At 40.7% G+C, this 17,186-nt stretch overlaps 3 protein-coding genes across 4 annotated transcripts; 2 read left to right on the plus strand and 1 right to left on the minus strand.

Annotated features, from left to right (window-relative positions):
* The first annotated feature begins 119 nt into the window (after positions 1-119).
* On the plus strand, positions 120-1,678 carry LOC126611195 (peroxisomal and mitochondrial division factor 2-like). The gene is made up of 2 exons (XM_050279389.1): positions 120-280; positions 466-1,678. The coding sequence occupies exon 2, from the start codon at positions 473-475 to the stop codon at positions 1,436-1,438; it is 966 nt and encodes a 321-aa protein (XP_050135346.1). The 5' UTR covers positions 120-280; positions 466-472; the 3' UTR covers positions 1,439-1,678.
* Positions 1,679-2,836: 1,158 nt separating this feature from the next.
* On the minus strand, positions 2,837-5,312 carry LOC126611194 (uncharacterized). 2 transcript variants are annotated; one of them, XM_050279387.1, is made up of 4 exons: positions 5,058-5,312; positions 4,011-4,801; positions 3,814-3,915; positions 2,837-3,195 (listed from the first exon to the last, which is right to left on the minus strand). In XM_050279387.1, the coding sequence occupies exons 1-3, from the start codon at positions 5,152-5,154 to the stop codon at positions 3,820-3,822; spliced, it is 984 nt and encodes a 327-aa protein (XP_050135344.1). In that variant the 5' UTR covers positions 5,155-5,312; the 3' UTR covers positions 2,837-3,195; positions 3,814-3,819. The 2 variants fall into 2 exon arrangements, with proteins under 2 accessions (XP_050135344.1, XP_050135345.1); XM_050279388.1 differs by lacking the exon at positions 5,058-5,312 and adding an exon at positions 4,921-5,051.
* Positions 5,313-7,306: 1,994 nt separating this feature from the next.
* On the plus strand, positions 7,307-9,060 carry LOC126611196 (uncharacterized). The gene has a single exon (XM_050279390.1). The coding sequence runs from the start codon at positions 7,427-7,429 to the stop codon at positions 8,840-8,842; it is 1,416 nt and encodes a 471-aa protein (XP_050135347.1). The 5' UTR covers positions 7,307-7,426; the 3' UTR covers positions 8,843-9,060.
* Positions 9,061-17,186: the final 8,126 nt, after the last annotated feature.

Raw genomic sequence — 17,186 nt, forward strand, 5'->3', positions numbered from 1 at the left:
AGCTTATGATATGTATAAAATGTGGCGCACCGTATTTGTCCCCATAACTGTAAACACGTGCACCGCACCATCCACGACTCTCAGCCGTCCGTTCCTCGACAGAGATAATTAGATTCTACGGTCTAATTCTAATTCTACAGAAAAAAGTAGACGAAAAAGGGATAATGGAAATTTGTCAGCAGCAGAAACCCTAAAACTCTATCGCCCCCTGTTTACTCGCAACATTCTCATCCTACGCACGCTCGCAGATCACTGAACCGCCATTGCTGATTGCTTTCAGGTTTTTTCTCTCTGTCTCTCTCTCTCTCTCTCTCTCATGCTTTCGTTTCCCGAGAAAATAAAAAAACTGCAAGAAAAGTGGCTGTGATATTCTCGGTTGCCAAACAGGGATTTTTGAAATTTTGTAGTTTTTATTGGCGGATTGTGATTGGCGTTCTGTTGTCTGTTTGTTTGTGTGTGTTTTAGGGTTAGAATGGCAGAGAAGAAGACGGTTGAAATCGTGGACGATCAGGCTGAGGATTTCTTCGATGCCGATCAGGCGGCGGGGTTGGGCCGCAAGGTCGAGGGTTTGGAGGGGGAGAAGCTTGAGCTGCAGCGTGAGAACAAGGAGACTAAGGAGAAAATCCAGGAATTGACGGTGGAGATCGAGAAATTGAAGAGCAGCGAGAAGGAGACGAAGGAGAGGCTCAGGGAGATGGAGTTGGAGATCGAACGGACTGAGGAGGGGAAAGATGTGCTGGAATCGGTTGCGAATAGAGCGATCGAGCTTGAGACTGAGGTAGCGAGGCTCCAACACGATCTGATCTCCGCCATGGCCGAAGGGGAGGACGCGAATCACGAAGTTGCGGAGCTGAAGCGTGAGTTGGAAGAGAAGGGGGAGAAAATTGATAGCTTGGAGAAGGAGGTCGAGAGCCTGAAGAAGGCGAAGGCTGATAGCGAGAAGAGAGTTAGGGAATTGGAGAGGAAGATTGGGGTTTTGGAAGTGAAGGAGACTGAGGAGAAGAGCAAGAAAATTAGGGTTGAGGAGGAGATGAGAGAGAGACTTGATGAGAAAGAGAGCGAGCTTATCTTGTTCAAGAAGAAAGTGGAGGATTTGGAGTCAGTTGTTGCGAAGAACAGTGCTGAATTCGGGAAGAGAGTGAACGAGAGGGTCAATGTCGAGGCAGCGCTGAGGGAATCGGAGGATAAGTGCAGAGCCATGGAAATGAAGATGGGACAATTACAGAAGGACGTCATGGATGCTGAGAAGGTTATTACTGGATTGAAGGAGAGGACTGTTGAGGCCATTAATGGTACTGCGAATGAAATGAAGGAGATTCTGGAAGGTGGAGAGACGGGGTCGAAAGGATTGAGCTTGCCAGTTGTGGCAGGGTCTACTGGGGTCGTTGTTGCCGCGGCAGCTGCTGTTGTCTATGTGTTGTATGTAAGGCAGAGGTGATTGGATTGCAATGCGGTATAGAGGAAAAAAATCCAGGCAGGTTTAACGCTAGAGGTTAGGGTTTTTATTTGGTTAAGAGCATGTCGCAATTTTGTTAGAATTACTGAATCTTTTTTGTTGGCTTTGGTTTTCTTGCGAGCCGATCTTGTTAGCTCTATCATTTTGGAACGATGTTTTGTTTAGCTTTTGCTTGCTTTGTTTGAAAAAAATCCATATATGTAGTTCATACTTTGGCTATAACTATATGTAGTTCATACTTTGGCTATAACTATTTTGTATTCGTACACTGCGTGCTCCAAGCCATTTTGAATTGCTTGAATAATACATATTTTGCATTAGGTGTTTGGGAGCTGATTTTACACACGTTTTATAGCTTTTCCCACACCCCTCTTTGTTCCAGGCCATCGGATTGAATAAATCAAACGAAAACAACGGACATGATTAGCCAGGGGTGTGTAGGAAGCTATAAAAGGTGTGTGTTTATCATTTTCCTAGGTGTTTCTGCTAATTATTGGATGGTTTTTAAGCACATTGTTAATTTGATATCTCGAATTCATACAACTTTCCTTAAAAGTTCCGTTTAGTAGTTTTTGAAGAAAAGTTGACGTTTAATAGTCGAGCTAGGAACCATCACTTATGGTGCCATGTTGCTCCCCATTTGTCTCCCTGCTCGGGGTTGTGCTGGGTTCTGAATTCTACCAATTATGTGCAATTCCGTTGTCTTGGTTAACTGTTGTGTACTTCCTTTCGAGGATCAGCAACATTATGCAGTGATCATTTGCTGCATTCATGAAATTTTGTTTGTTCATGTTCATTTTTTTATGCAAGTTAGAACCTTTTTTCTGCGAAGTTAATCTTCTGTTCATGTAAGCCTGCGCCCTAAGTGACATGGTGAAGTCGCCCATTATAAGGTTGACTTCACCGCGTCATTTAGGGCTAAAACTTGAATAAAACCAGGTGTATAACCCCTCTCTGATCGAAGTTTCTCTCGTCCTTGAGGATTTCTTGCTAACCAACTCATAAACTTGTGCAGAAAGCAAGTAGAACTGCTTTATCTTTTGTTTTGTGTCATTGCAGTTTGTTTCAATAGTGTGATTGAGTGAGAGTTTGAGTAAATAAGTGATGAGGATGGCGTAATGAGTTAGAATTATGATAGTTGATGGTTTCATTCACTTCAATATAGCAAAAGAAATGTGCGTTTGAGCACTCAATATCGCCTCGTTGCAACGGTTTTTCAACTCCAAGATCTGGTGGTGTACCCTTGGGCCATTTAGGTTCGCTTTACATGCACAACCATCCGCCTGTCGGTGTAAATCTATCATGACTAATCTCGTGATGAGAGAAAATGGTGTATGCAAGTAAAAATATTGTTGTATCACGGACCCTAACAGTTAATAATTGAAGACTCAAGCCTGAACCTGTCTTTAGCATTGACCATCAATGTGTACATGATGTACATTTGGTAACAAATCCTTGACCAAATAAAAAATAAAAAATATAAGTGAAATCTTTAGTACATACAAATCATTGAAAGGAATATAAAAGAACGAGTCTTTAGTAAATACAAAAAATATACCAGATAACGGAATTCACTCCACACGAAATAACGGAATTCACTCCACACGAAATCACGAAAACCAATCTCATATCCTCAGCAGCTAACACAAAATTAAGCTCTAAATCTCAAACACTAATTAGATTTAGGGTTAGCTGTGCAACCTTCATGGCTCAGTTGCACCAGCGGTAATGCTTCGTTTCTGAAGAATAGAAATCGGAAAAGAAGATACAGTTAGCCCATGGTTTATTGACAAATGATATGATTCTACTCTAAATTCATCTAAATTACGGGAAAGAGAATTCGAACTTGGGTGCAGAGGGAGGGAGTACACTGATATAGTCAACTTGACTAAGCTCAGGTTTACAGTTAGCCCAGAGTTTAAGAAACAAAGTGTTTAGCACGATGAATGCAACTGACAGTCATGGAGGTGTGCGTGGACAACTATCAGCCATTGATGCGTAAAAACCGCTTCGATCAACGGCTGACAGTTGCTCCCACGCTGATTAACTATCTCCAAGGCAACTTATATGTGCATACGTGTGACTACTGATAGACCCATACATTATAGGCCACCTACTAACCGTAAAGCCATGTTTATGAAGCAATATTCCAATATACAAGAGTTCATATGCCAAAACATGACAGCACTTGACAGCATATTCCAATACCTCTCAAGGACAACTTTTGACATAAGAAAAAACAGGCAGAACAGCAACGTAGTCGGATCGAAACGAAAGAAATCAAGTACATAGTCTGAACTAGTGATGGTGCTTCAAGTTCAACTAATTATTTTAGGAAGATATCTTCATTTAATTACCTTGAATTATCTATCAGATCTTCGGTGCAGAATTTCGAAGAGTCCACAGCAATTCTTCCATGAGGTCGGCTGCAGGGGGTGTCCGGCGACAGTTACAATCGACTGCCAACAGAGAAACAAACAAGTAGTCATTGATTTGAAAAGAATTTTATGTAAGCTACAAAAGTTACAACAATTTAAGCAACTTAATTAATTACCGGATTTCCTGTGCTTTCGGGGATCTCAGCCTTGCCATGATCTTGCCCGGCATCAGCTGATTCGACTGCAGGAACCCCTTCCTTGTAAGCAGTACCCGATGAATCCCCAATTTGCTCTTCGGAAACCGGTAACTTTGTTTCCTCGATCCCCTTTGACACAATATCTGCAAGAGCAGCAGGAACCGCTTCCTTCTCATCGGAACAAGGCACTACTGCTTCTTCACTTCCTTTCGACACCACGTCTGTTATGACTGGAGCACATGATTCTTCAACCTCCTTGGACACCAGATCGGTTTCGACTAGAGCAACCCCATTACTCTCTTCCGCATCTGACAATGTTTTTTCCTCAATCTGTTTCGACACCTCCTCCGTGATGGCCGGCGAAGATTCACCAGTCTCATCCAAAGACGCCGCGACTTTCTCCTCCTCCACCTTGGTTTCCACTACAACACAACCTTGATCCAAATGATTGTACATAGATTCAACCGTCTCAACAACCGAGACAACAACTTCTTCGGTCCCCTCCACTTCCCCTGAATCATTCGCCACTCGAGCACCTTCCGCCTCTTCATCCGAACTACTACTTGAACTCGAACTCGAATCATCAGCAACATCGCGGGTTTCCTTTACCGGCTCGGAACAGTCATCGATGGCTATGTCCCTCACAGATTCAACCACAGGTTTTGAGTCGCCAACATCCTCCGGTTGAACATTTTCTGCGCCCTCCAACTTCCCATTCGAAGAATCCGCCATTTCGTTAAGATCTGCAGAAACTTTCTGCTCCTCCTCCTCTGCAAATGAATATTGATTAAAAGAATGACTTTCACAAAATATAGTCAAGTTACAAAATTGCTAATTTAACCAAGTAGAAAGTGAAGATAAAGCAAACTAAAAGGAGTTGGCAAATTACAGATAGATGAATGAGAAATGTATAACAAGTCAACCGATGTGGAATCCAATCGCCAATTGCCAATTAAACAAATAAGAAAATTGGATTCCTAGAGAGAGAGAGAGAGAGAGAGAGAGAGAGAGAGAGAGAGAGAGAACTTGGGACTTGTTGGGGTTGAAGGGTAGGGGGAGATTGGCGGATGGTTTTTTTCTTGGCAAGTAGTTTTGATGTGATTTTCTTTGAACGTGGAGGCATGGTTTGATTTGTTGACTGGTTGCTAAGAACGTAGAGAGAGAGAGAGAGAGAACGCGATGAGTTCTAAGTTAGAACTTCTAACGTGTTTTGAAATTGAAACCGTTAAGGAGGGAACTCAACCAACCACAACGTTGTCGGTACTTGCATTTTGCAGGCAGAGCATGGGACGTGGCCCTTCACAAGTTATAAAGGCGGGAGTCTGAGCGATACAACACAATCAAGAGTCACAAGAGTCGCACCACCCCCAATGTAACGTTCCAGTGGTTTCGATGATGAATGTCATGGGGCCATACCCATACCCCATCGTTTTGCTTTGCGGAATTTATACGCTGATTCAAAACATCTGATACTCTTGATTTTAACTATTGTTCTCGTCAAAAACATAAAAATCAAGATTTAACGCTTAAAACCTTAAAGTATTCTATATTCCAAAGGAATTTTTGTTTGCTTTGTTTTGATCGCTAAAGTTTCCCAATGCATAGTCCGTGTTTTAAGTTTATTGTTTTCTTTTTTGATACAAAGATAAGTTCTTGGGGAGGGGAAGGACTTCATGAGTTCCTTTGTTCTTTTATTTACAAAATTATATTATAAACTGTTCTAATTTATAGAAAGTCAGAATTTGAACTTAAGTGCAAGGGGACGAAAACACTGTCTTAACTAACTAATCCAAATGAGTTTTTTTCTGTCATTTTGTCACCGGAACTTGTATGATTTTTTTTCTTTTTGAACATTAATAATAATAGAGATGGAAAATCAAATTCACAAACAAAGTGTATGGGCGACTGCTCAACTGAGATACAAAAGCGATTATGAGAGGAAAAAACTTGTAAATACTGAGGAGTAATGTTATTCAAGCCATGTTTTTGTACCACATTTCTATACCACCTTAGGTGACATATAATGTGGACAGCCACATCATTTGAAAAATTTGCAAAATCCAAAGAAAAGAAGAAGAAAGACTTCTTGTATACCACAATCGTCATTTAATTAACTAGTTTTTCTTAATTATTAGTTTATTAAATAATCAACTAAATTTAAAAATCTGATTAATTCAAATGATGTGGCTGTCCACATCAAATGTCACCTAAGATGATATGAAAATATGATACAAAAATATAGTATGAATAACATTACACTAGGGGGTTGGTAGTTATAACTTTTATGCCAAACAATCGACATGAAGGTATCATTTTGTATATAGATGGGACGGGATGGAACATAATGGGACTGGAAGGGACGGGACAGGACGGGATGGAACGGAGAGGGAGGAAAGATGCCGTCGGATGGAAACAAGGAGGAAGAAGAAGGAGACGAAGATGTTATAATTTTGTGTTCCACGGATGTGGAACGAGTCGTTCCAGGGGGTGAGGCAGAACGAAAATTCATCCAAAATTCGTCCCATGGAACAGAACGTTCCACCCGTTTTAGGCGCACGAAACGTAGGACGGAACATCTTTTCTCACTCCGTTTCGTCCCGTCTCACGTACCAAACGGTACCTAAGGGACCATGTGAGGGGTCATCTCAAGATTGTGAAATGAGGGACCATGTCCTAAACATTAATGGAAACCTACCAAGTCTAAAGTTGTCCTTTTATTGTATTTTTATATAACAATGTATTTACAATAAAGTATAGAGATAATTATTGGATCGAATTTGTTATTTATAGTAAGGGATGAAGATTTAAACTTAAAATTCTTTCACTTACAACTGAAGATAAATATCACAATGAGAAAGGCTAAGCGGTCCTTCTCAAAAGTAGCACTCTCTATGGACTCTATGGTATCCTATGTTTTTTGCACATTGTTTTATAATGTTGGCACGAAAATTGACGTTAATGTGTGAGATATCGAAGAGTTTCATTTTTGAAAGAATCCTCTTAGCATTTCTCATATCAATACCGTAGTACTAAGTGGCACTCCAAAACTGTCTTAACTAATTTTTCTCCATAACTACCATGATTGGAATTTGAACATACCTTGCCATGATTTGCTTTTTGTATTGAAACCAAACAAGGCCTAAACTTAACCACTTATTTTCTCAGCCCAATTATAATTCGGGCCAAACACAAGAATCAATCAAACCCTACTGAACCCCATTTTTACAGCCCAAATCAACATTACAATTCTCAATCCCTACTTTCTCCCAAAAACCCTAAACCCCCAAAAAGGTCATATCCTTCCACAGTTTAATCTTCCTTCTCCTTAAAACCCTAGCAAAACATCGTCCCTTTATCTCTTCCTACTCCACTGCTTACTCTCTTCCTCCGCCTCCATGGCCGCCACCACTCCAGCGCCTCCACCTTCCGCCACAAAACCCACCAAATCGATCGCCCAAACTGTGCGGAAAGCCGTAAACGCCCTCATCAAATGGCGGAACGACAAGCTGCAGACCCAGAACCCCGATCTCCTGGAATCCGACGAGTTCGCCTACCTAGTTCTCACCCTTAAGAAAATCCCGCCAAAGGGTCGCGTCAACGCCTACAAAATCCCCCTCCCAAATCCCCTCCACTCCCAACTCTCCGAGCTCTGCCTGATATACGACGACGGACCCAAGTCCGACCTCACCAAGGACTTCATCGAGAAGAAAATCAAGGCCGAAAACATACCCGTGGCGAAAATCTTGAAGCTTTCGAAGCTCAAGAGCGATTACGTGCCCTTTGAGGCCAAGAGGAAGCTGATGTATTCTTATGATATGTTTCTGGCTGATAAGCGGATTGTGCCGTTGCTGCCGAAGTATTTGGGGAAGCACTTCTTTAAGAAGAAGAAGATTCCGGTGCCGGTGGACTTGCAGCACAAGAATTGGAAGGAGCAGGTGGATAAGATTTGTGGGTCGGCTTTGTTGTTCTTGAGTACAGGGACGTGTAGTGTGGTGAGGGTTGCGAAAGTTTCGATGAGCATTGATGAGATTGTGGAGAATGCGGTTGCGGCGATTAATGGGATAGTGGAGATTGTGCCGAAAAATTGGGGAGGTGTGAGGTCGTTTCATTTGAAGTTGTTTGAATCGCTTGCGTTGCCGGTTTATCAGGCGGTTCCAGATGTGACATTGAAGATTGAGGGAGAGAAGGGTGTTGTGGAAGGTGAGAAGGAGGTGAAAGAGGTTGATAAGAGTGAGAGCAAGGATTTGAAGAGTGAGAAGAAGAGTAAGAAGAAGGGTAGGATTCATGAAGTGAGGTATTTGGATAGCCATGTTGGCGAGGTGCTTGATGATGATGATTTCGGTATTGTTGGTGGTGTGGACATTGGGGAAGGTAAGCAAAGCGAGAATGATGAACCAGACAGTGGCGAATTGGGGAAGAAGAAGAGGAAGAAAGAAAAAGTTGCTGGTGAGTTGAAGGGTGAGAAAAGGTTGAAGAAATCAGCTAAGGCGAAAGATGATACTGAGTTAAAGGGGGAAAAGGTTATTGGTGAGAAGAAGTTGAAAAGGTCGGCGAAGGCAGGAGAAGAAGATGGTGCCACTGTCAATCATAAGAAAGATGGGTTGTCCTTGAAAGAGAAGAAAAAAAATCTTACAAAGAAGAAAGTAGATGATTCGTCGGCTCGAGGAAAAGAGTCTATTGGAAAGAAAGAGAAGAGAAAGAGTAAAGAGTCTGTTGGAAAGAAGGAGAAGAGGAAGAGTGAAGATGAAAAGTTGAAGAGCACAGAAGCAAACCTGAAGAAGGCCAAGAGAAGTAAGAAAGCAGCAGAGTGATTCGGGATAACAGGCTGCAGGCGAATGACAGGCTTTGCGGTGGGATTCAATACATCCGGGCAAGTATGGCTATCCATATTGAGTCGTCTGGAAGAATTTTGATTGTTGTGTATTTTATTCTGGTATTGAAATGATGATCTTATTTGTTAGTTTATGAGTTGACATTGCCTATTTACTTAGTTATAACTTATGGAGATCATGCAAAATGTTTACTTTTCCATCGTGGTCTTTCTGCAGTCCCTTAACTCTGAATTTGAACTGAGATTGTGTCTCTATGAGTCTATGACTTAAACTTGCATCCCCATCTCCAGTTATAAATGAAGATTTTGCATCAACTTGCATCTCCATATCATGAAAATCTTTCGTATTGATTAGATTTGATATTCAAATTCAGTCAAAGTTTTCGTGAGTGGGCTGTTGATTTGTTTAAGGTCTACCTGCGGCTTTTGTGAAACCCTTCTATCAGCACTTTCATCTCTGTTTTGTGCTATACTCTAGCAGACAGAAGTGCAGGAACGTGTAGCTTCATATCATCGAGTGATTAGATTCGATAGACAAACTCAGACAGATACTTATTGAAGTCCAAATATCTCTTGATTACACTTAGAAGTAGTTGAACGCATAAATCTTGCAACTTCAAGCAGGAGAGAGCATGCCTTGTCTAGCAGCTTGGACTGTACTGACTATTTTAATCGGATAGGATAAATAGTCACCGATAGTATTGACTAAGGGCTTGTTTGGTATTGCTGTGCTTTGAAAAAAAGCTGCTGTGAGAATAAGCGGTTGTGCTGTGAGAATAAGCGGCTGTGAAATAAATCAGCAGAGTGTTTGGTAAACTTTTTTGTAAAAGTGCTTTTGGAAAAAAAAAGCAGTCTGATAGTGGGTCTTTTCATTAAAGGAGCATTGTAGCTTCGTGTGCTTTGAAAAAAAGCCAGTTTTCCAAAGCTGCAAATAACAGCTTTAGCTTTTTCCTTTGATTTCAGCTTATTCTCACAGCAGCTTCCAAAATAAGTCTTTTTTTTTTTTCAGTTTACCAAACATTTAAAATCCTCACAGTTTTTTTTCCAGGGTGTTTTTTTTTTAAGCACATCATTCCCAAACCACCCCTAAATTAGTCCGGCGTTTGGTATACTATCATACTAATGATTGTATTATTTACACTGTGTTTGGCAATCGGATAAAAAAGAAAAAGAAAAAAAATGGTTTTTGACAGGAAGCACATCCAATCTTCACGATAGGAAGCAAATGAAAAGCCCCCAAATTAGGGCAAAACCTAATGTGAAGAAAGGGGAAATTAAGGATTTTCCTTTGGCAGCGTTCATCCCCCAGTGGTTTGCAGTGGTTCAAAGCAATTGGGTCTTGTGCGATGTGGGGGTGACGCAATTGATTTTATGCTTTCTAGGTTTGGGTTTGTGCAGTGGTTCAAGGCGGCAACAGTTCGCAACCATGGGATCTCGTTTCAAGATACGACAACAATGCATGGCAGACTCAAGTGCAAGATAGGATAAATTTTTTGGGTCAACATGACTCATCACCAACAATATCGATATTATTCATAATTTAATAACTTATTACTATGTGTGAAATTTAATCATAAAGGATTTCGATGATATTAATATTCCCATAATTATAAATTGTATATTATTTTATCCATTTAGTACTTCGGTCCAGTGGTGTTTCTCTTCATTTGTAAGTGATAGGTCTTAGTTTGTAACGACTTGTCCCTAAATATTACGGTTTTTATAATTTTAAAATGTGAAATTACGAAAATGCCCTTCGAGGTAAAAATGTTGACTTTTGTTAACCACATTGTTGTGTCACGTAAGATCCATTTTCTTGGCATATCCTTATAGTACTCATCGCTACGAACGCGTGGGCGTAAGCGAAATCAAATTTGGAGTTATAACGAAAGAGTTATTAACGAACGAAGGTGTTGAGGGCAAAATGGTCATTTGACCATAAATCTGGAAGGCGCCAGATTTTGTTGGGGCATAATCTAGTGCCATGTGTGTGGCTGTGATAGAAATAAGAGGAGAGAAAGGAGGAGAAAACTGCCCAATAGGGGAAGAAAGGAGGAGAGTGAACCAATGAGAGATGAGAAAAATGAGGGAATGGAGGGAAGGGAAGAAATAGCCAACCCGGACCTCCCTTCGACCTGCGACCTGGCCCGACTCCCCCATCGTGACCCAGTTCTGACCCGAACACCCTGCTTGATTTTTCGACCCCATCTCCAGCGTTTTTCCGACGATTCGCAGCCACCTACCACCTAGAAACTTCACATCGGCCTTCCCTCTCCATTTTCCACCTAAGATTGATGAGGTTTTGGTTCCATATCATAGAGAACGACGAGTGGGGTTTGAGAGCGCCACGAACGGCGATTCACCGATCTTGTAGCCTTCATCGGTGACCACCACCATCAATCCACTCATCTTAAACCCAGGAACAAGTCCCAAGTTTTGGTTGGTGCGTCGGAACATCGGGGAAGATGAATCAACAACCACCCATTTCTAGGGTTTTGATGGATCGAGGGTGTTTTCATGCGTTTCCTTGCTGAATTGGACTTCGGCCTAGGTATGAAAGTTATTCCCCTTGATGAGCTCTACATTCCTGCAAAATTTGGTAATTTTTGGAGTTGGTCGGAAAATCAGATTTTTGTCACTGGAAATTGCCGCTTGCTGCGGTGCGTGGCCTTTCGGGCAGCCGCTTGCTGCGGTGCGTGGCCTTCCGGGCAGCCGCCTCGTGAAGGCTCATACGGCGGCGCGTGTGGGGAAACCAAGGTCCCTTCATAGGTTTTTTGATGTGTTGAATCCGAATCCACTGTCCGTTTTCCCAAATTCTAACGTTTTAGTAGAGTTTTACTAAATGGTCCCTATTTCTGTTTAGGTGTGTCGGTGTGAAGTGACACCAGTTCGAGCGGTTCTCCAGTAGTGGAATACTTGTGAGTGGATCCCTTCTTAATTTGCATGTTTTTATAAAATATTAGGATTGCATTCACGAAAAGTATGATTTCTTGATTTTACACTTATGCATTAATTATGATTTATCGAAATTACGTTTTACTAAAGGTTACGAAATATGGAATTTTTGTATATGAAATTTTATGGATTGCGAATATGATTAATTTTATGGATTTATGATTATGACTTACTATGGATTTATGAAATGATGTTTTGAGCTTTTGAGCTGTGGTGTTTTAAAATAAGATTTTGAGAAATGTTTCTATGCTTAGCTAATGGGTTATCATATGGCACATACACACAACATGGGTATGACGTCTATGGCCATATGACACAATAGAGGAGTAGTGAGATATTTATACCCCTAGCTTCACTGGCGAAACTAGTGTCGGACAGCTTCACTAGCCACGACTAGTTTATGTGTGTATGTTATGCTATATTATTTAGCTTTACCTTCGGGTGATGGATATGTTATTTAGCTTTACCTTTGGGTGATGAACAAGTACTGCCTTCGGGCGACTATTGTACCCCTAGTTGAGTATCTCATTGATGTGATTGACAGAGGTTTTATGGATTTTCCTTCGTGGGGCGATAACACCATTGTTGAGCATTGTATTTCACATACATGATTTATGAATGCTTTTCATGGCATGCCAGAGTTTTCAGAAAACTTACTATGTAGTACTATACACGTGCTTTCAAAACAGGGGGTTAGTATGTTCATAAAGAAAATGATTTTCCTATTATTAGTATTATTATTATAAACTTTGGTCCACTAACCTTTTTGGTTTTGCGCCCCCTCAGGAGTTAGATTCGAGGCAAACGATCCCGGCATCAGGGCATTTCCGCTTAGGTATCTTCGAGTCTCTTCTATGTATGACTCATTCCCTTGTTCATACCTTTTATTATAATTCTTTCATATTATTCGTAATTGGTTGTATGCTCTGAACATGTTCATGCATCAGCATTTGTCTTTCTAATTACATATTTTCTTGTAGGCATGTAGAAAATGGCTTCGTCACCCTCGGGTGTTGGCTAGCACGTGCCCATCCTGATATGAGAGGGATATCGGGATCGGGGCGTGTCAATTTTTGCAAAAGGCGAATTTGAACTACACTATCTTTTGCAAAAATCTAACTACATTATTGCTATCAAAGGTCAATTTAAACCACATTACTGTTTGCCCATTGTGAGGCTAAGCTCACCAAACCTCCTTAGTGTATATACTATCATTTATTAAAAAAATATATATTATTTGTTATATTTTTTTCTCGATAATATTATTTGTTATATTTTTGATGTGAGACTAATACTTAGCCTCTACCTAATAAATATATGTCTTTCTCTCCCCTGTTGAAGTAGCTTTTTTGTTATCTATTTTAATATATCTTTCCCCTTGGATCCAATTAAAGTCTTCTTGCATGTAAGTTTCGTCAAGTTCCCTCTTGTTAGTCATATTGCCTTTGGGCTGAAGCTCGTACAAAATCAGCCTGGGCTCCTGCATTCGGCCCAATGATTCTCTTTCTAATGTTAATTCAATTTAGTTTATGTTGCAGTCATATTTAGAATAGGAATGTGATTGTGTAAATCCTAGGGAATCTGGGAATGTATCTTATATTCCTATTAGGATTAGATTACCTATTAAATGTTGTAATCCTAAAGGGAAATGTTTTACCCTTCCTACTACTATAAATAAGAGCACAATGAGGTGAATCAAACACACCTCATAATTAAATCAATCTATCTTCTATCTAATAGTGGCCGACCCCCTCTCTCTCTCTAAACCCTAGATCGTTCAATCAAATAGGCCTACAACACGTTATCAGCATGCTCTTGCCAAAAGCTAAGGGATTGACGCATTGTTAGAGGAGGCTATCATCCACCAAATTCACAAGCTTATTCGTATTCTGCTAATCAGGTACGCTTAAAATAAAAGAAGATATTTGAAACGTCCATGAAGCATGAAAACATTCCCAATGATGCATGAGCCCCTCTATGTTTATATTTTCCTTTCGATATATATATATATATATATATATATATATATATTGTATATGTTCATATATTTGTTTCATACATCGCACAATTAAATTGTTATGTGGAATTTGTGAGTCAAAATATAAAATTAAATTATAAGCAAATTAAGGGTTTTCTGAAACCTTAGTTTTGACAATTGGGTATGTTTTTTGTCTCACCATGGGATGGCATCACCCTGATGCCCTTGGACTACTTGCGCAACCCATGTAGGGCTTGATGCTTCACAACCACGGGCTTGTAGCCCTAGTTTCTGGTCCACAGCCCACAAGCCTAGCTTGCTGGGCCCCTTGTGTCACGGCTTACATCATCAGCAGCCAGCCCATGCGCTGGGCTTAGCTTCTTGTGCCCACGACCCAGGTCCTAGCCTTCGCTGGGCCTTCTTGAGTGCTCGCCCACAAGCCAGCGTGTGCTGGGCTTGTTTCCATGCCCCCTTCACGATCCAATTTCAAAACCCAGCTTGCGGCTGGGGTTTCATCCTTTCACCGTGGCCTGCAGACCACCCCAAGGTTTTTTTTTGGGCCTTGCCTTATGCTAAAGGCACCTACACCCGTGCCCTTACCCACGACACCAAGCCCAAATTATTTTGGGGCTATCTTTTTCGATCCAATAATGTTATTTTAATATTATTTAGCTTCTACAATCGACCCCGTATGACCCGATTTAATGAATTAATTAAAAGTGACCTGCAGTCCATTAATCAGATAATGAATCTAAAATTATTGACCTGAAGATCACTTTTGGACATTAACGATTCAATAATTTATTTTTATACTTTGAACCGTCACATACTTTCGTAATAACGAAGCTTTCACAATTGAGTTCCCAAAGAACCTCAAATCCACTATATCCAAATTAGTATATTGCATTCTATGTTTCTTGCAGGAACCTCTCATTATGAACTAATTGTTCATAAAACTAAATTGAACCTGTAGTTTCAATTTTAGTGCCTTTGAAACTCAAAGTTTTCATTCAAAACATATCATATGAAACCAGTAGATTTCATGCATAAATTAAACCACTACATGTCTATAGAACCTGTATGTTCTACGATATATGTCTATAGCTTACCATATGACTAATCACGTTTTCTCCCTCTGTTTTAAGGACATGTTGAACTTGAACAAGCTCAATTTCTTCGTTTTAGAAGTCTATGGAAGAAACTATCTGAAGTGGGTTCAAGACGTGAAGCTCTATCTTATTGCAATTAGAGCCACAATCGAGGCACATATCACTAACAAACCTGTTGACGAAGCTCAGAAGGCTACTGCAATGATCTTCATCCGAAGACACATTCATGATGCACTACAGACTGAGTATCTCGTTAAGAAGGACCCACGCACCCTCTGGCTTGCTCTGGCCTACCGTTTCGATCACTAGAAAAACATATACTTGCCTGAAGCAAGACACGACTGACAGCATCTTCGCTTCCAGGATTTTAAGTCCATGAATGAATACAACTCTAAAGTTTGTAGAATCTGTTCTCTGTTGAAATTTTGCAAAGTGGAACTAACCGAATCAGATCTCCTGGAGAAGACCTATTCAACATTCCATGCCACCAATATTGTCCTGCAACAACAATTTAGGGCATAGAAATTCACCAAGTTTTCAGATTTGATCTCTGTTTTACTTCTCGCTGAAAAGCAAAACCAGCTTTTGATGAAGAATCATCAAGCTCGACCCACTGGCTCCAACGCCGCGCCTGAAGCGTATGCGACCTATTATAGCAGCCTAAACGACAAAAGAATCGTCGTGGCCATGGTAATGGGCGGCAAACCCAACCACATGCTGGTTCTACTGAACTGGACATGTGTTATCGCTGTGGATCAAGGGATCGTTGGTCACGTGTATGCCGAGCTTCCCCTGAGGTTATTGCCAAGTATCATTCTTGTCGTGAGTCTAACTTTGCACATGTGGATCATCCGAAAGATGCAACTACATCAATGGAGATATCGGATTTCCATGAGGCATCAGTACCTATGGATGAATAAATTAGACATGTTTTTAGGGTGTTTACCCCTAGTGACCGAACCCACTAGGAGTGGTCGGCCCTACCCCCTATTTTGCTAGGTTTCTGGTTTAATTTTGAACAATTTTTTTAAGTATTTGGAATAATTTGTTTGGTTTTTGGTTAGTTTTGAATTATGGATTGTTATTTGAATGAATATTATTTTCTCGAATTGCTTAATTGAATGAATGGACTTTTATTTATACATGTGACCAATTCAATCAATTTATTTCTAGGTATGTCTAGTGGGGAAGTTAGTTTTCTGGAAGATAGTGCAACCACGCGAACGTCACTATTTTACTAACTTCATACCCAAGAAAACTCATTCAACAACTCTCTCAGGCTCATCCAACCTGATTGAAGGATACGAAAAGGCACGTATCATGTTGTCTAATGGTACAATTCTGACCATTAAGGAGACATTTTATTCTCCACGTTTCGGAAGAACATTGTTGAGTTTTAGAGATATTCGGCATAATTAATATCATCTTGAAACCACTGAAGATCATGGTTCTAAATTTCTTTGTAACACTTCGTATGAATATGACCAGAAGCATATTCACGAGAAGTTGGAATGCTTGTCGAGTGGGTTATACATCACAACCATTTGTGGCATAAAAGCCCACAGTGTGGCCGACCCTATGCCTGAGTTACCGGATACTTTATTGCTTTAGCATGATCGTTTGGGACATTCTGAACGTGACATGATACGTCATATCCTTAAATCTTCACACGGGCATAAGTTACATCTCTATGTTGGACTCCCACCATGCAAAACGTGTTCTTTAGGGAAGTTGAATACTCAACCCTCGTATACAAAGATTATTCACAACCCCCCTCAATTTCTTCAGAGGATTCAAGAGGACATTTGTGGACCTATCCAACCAACTTGTGGACCATTCAGATACTTTATGGTGTTAGTTGATGCATCGACACGATGGTCACATGTTTTCTTGTTATCCACACGCAACGTCGCGTTTGCTAAACTCCTAGCTCAAATCATTAAGCTAAGGGCTCACCACCCCGATTATCTGATCAAGGCGATTCGATTGGATAACGCTGGAGAGTTTATGTCACATAATTTTGACGATTATTGCATGTTAGTAGGGATTAATATGGAATATCCTGTACCTCATGTTCACACCCAAAACGGCCTGGCAGAAACTTTCATAAAGCGCATTCAATTGATCGCTCCGACTTTGGTTATGAGAACCAAACTGCCGGTATCTTCCTGGGGCTATGCAATATTACACGCAGCTATGTTGGTCCGCCTGAGGCCTATCGCTACCCAACCACATTCACTGTTACAGTTGGTCACTGGATACGAGCCTGACGTTTTGTATTT

Source organism: Malus sylvestris, chromosome 17, assembly GCF_916048215.2.
Source record: "Malus sylvestris chromosome 17, drMalSylv7.2, whole genome shotgun sequence".
NCBI lineage: Eukaryota > Viridiplantae > Streptophyta > Magnoliopsida > Rosales > Rosaceae > Malus > Malus sylvestris.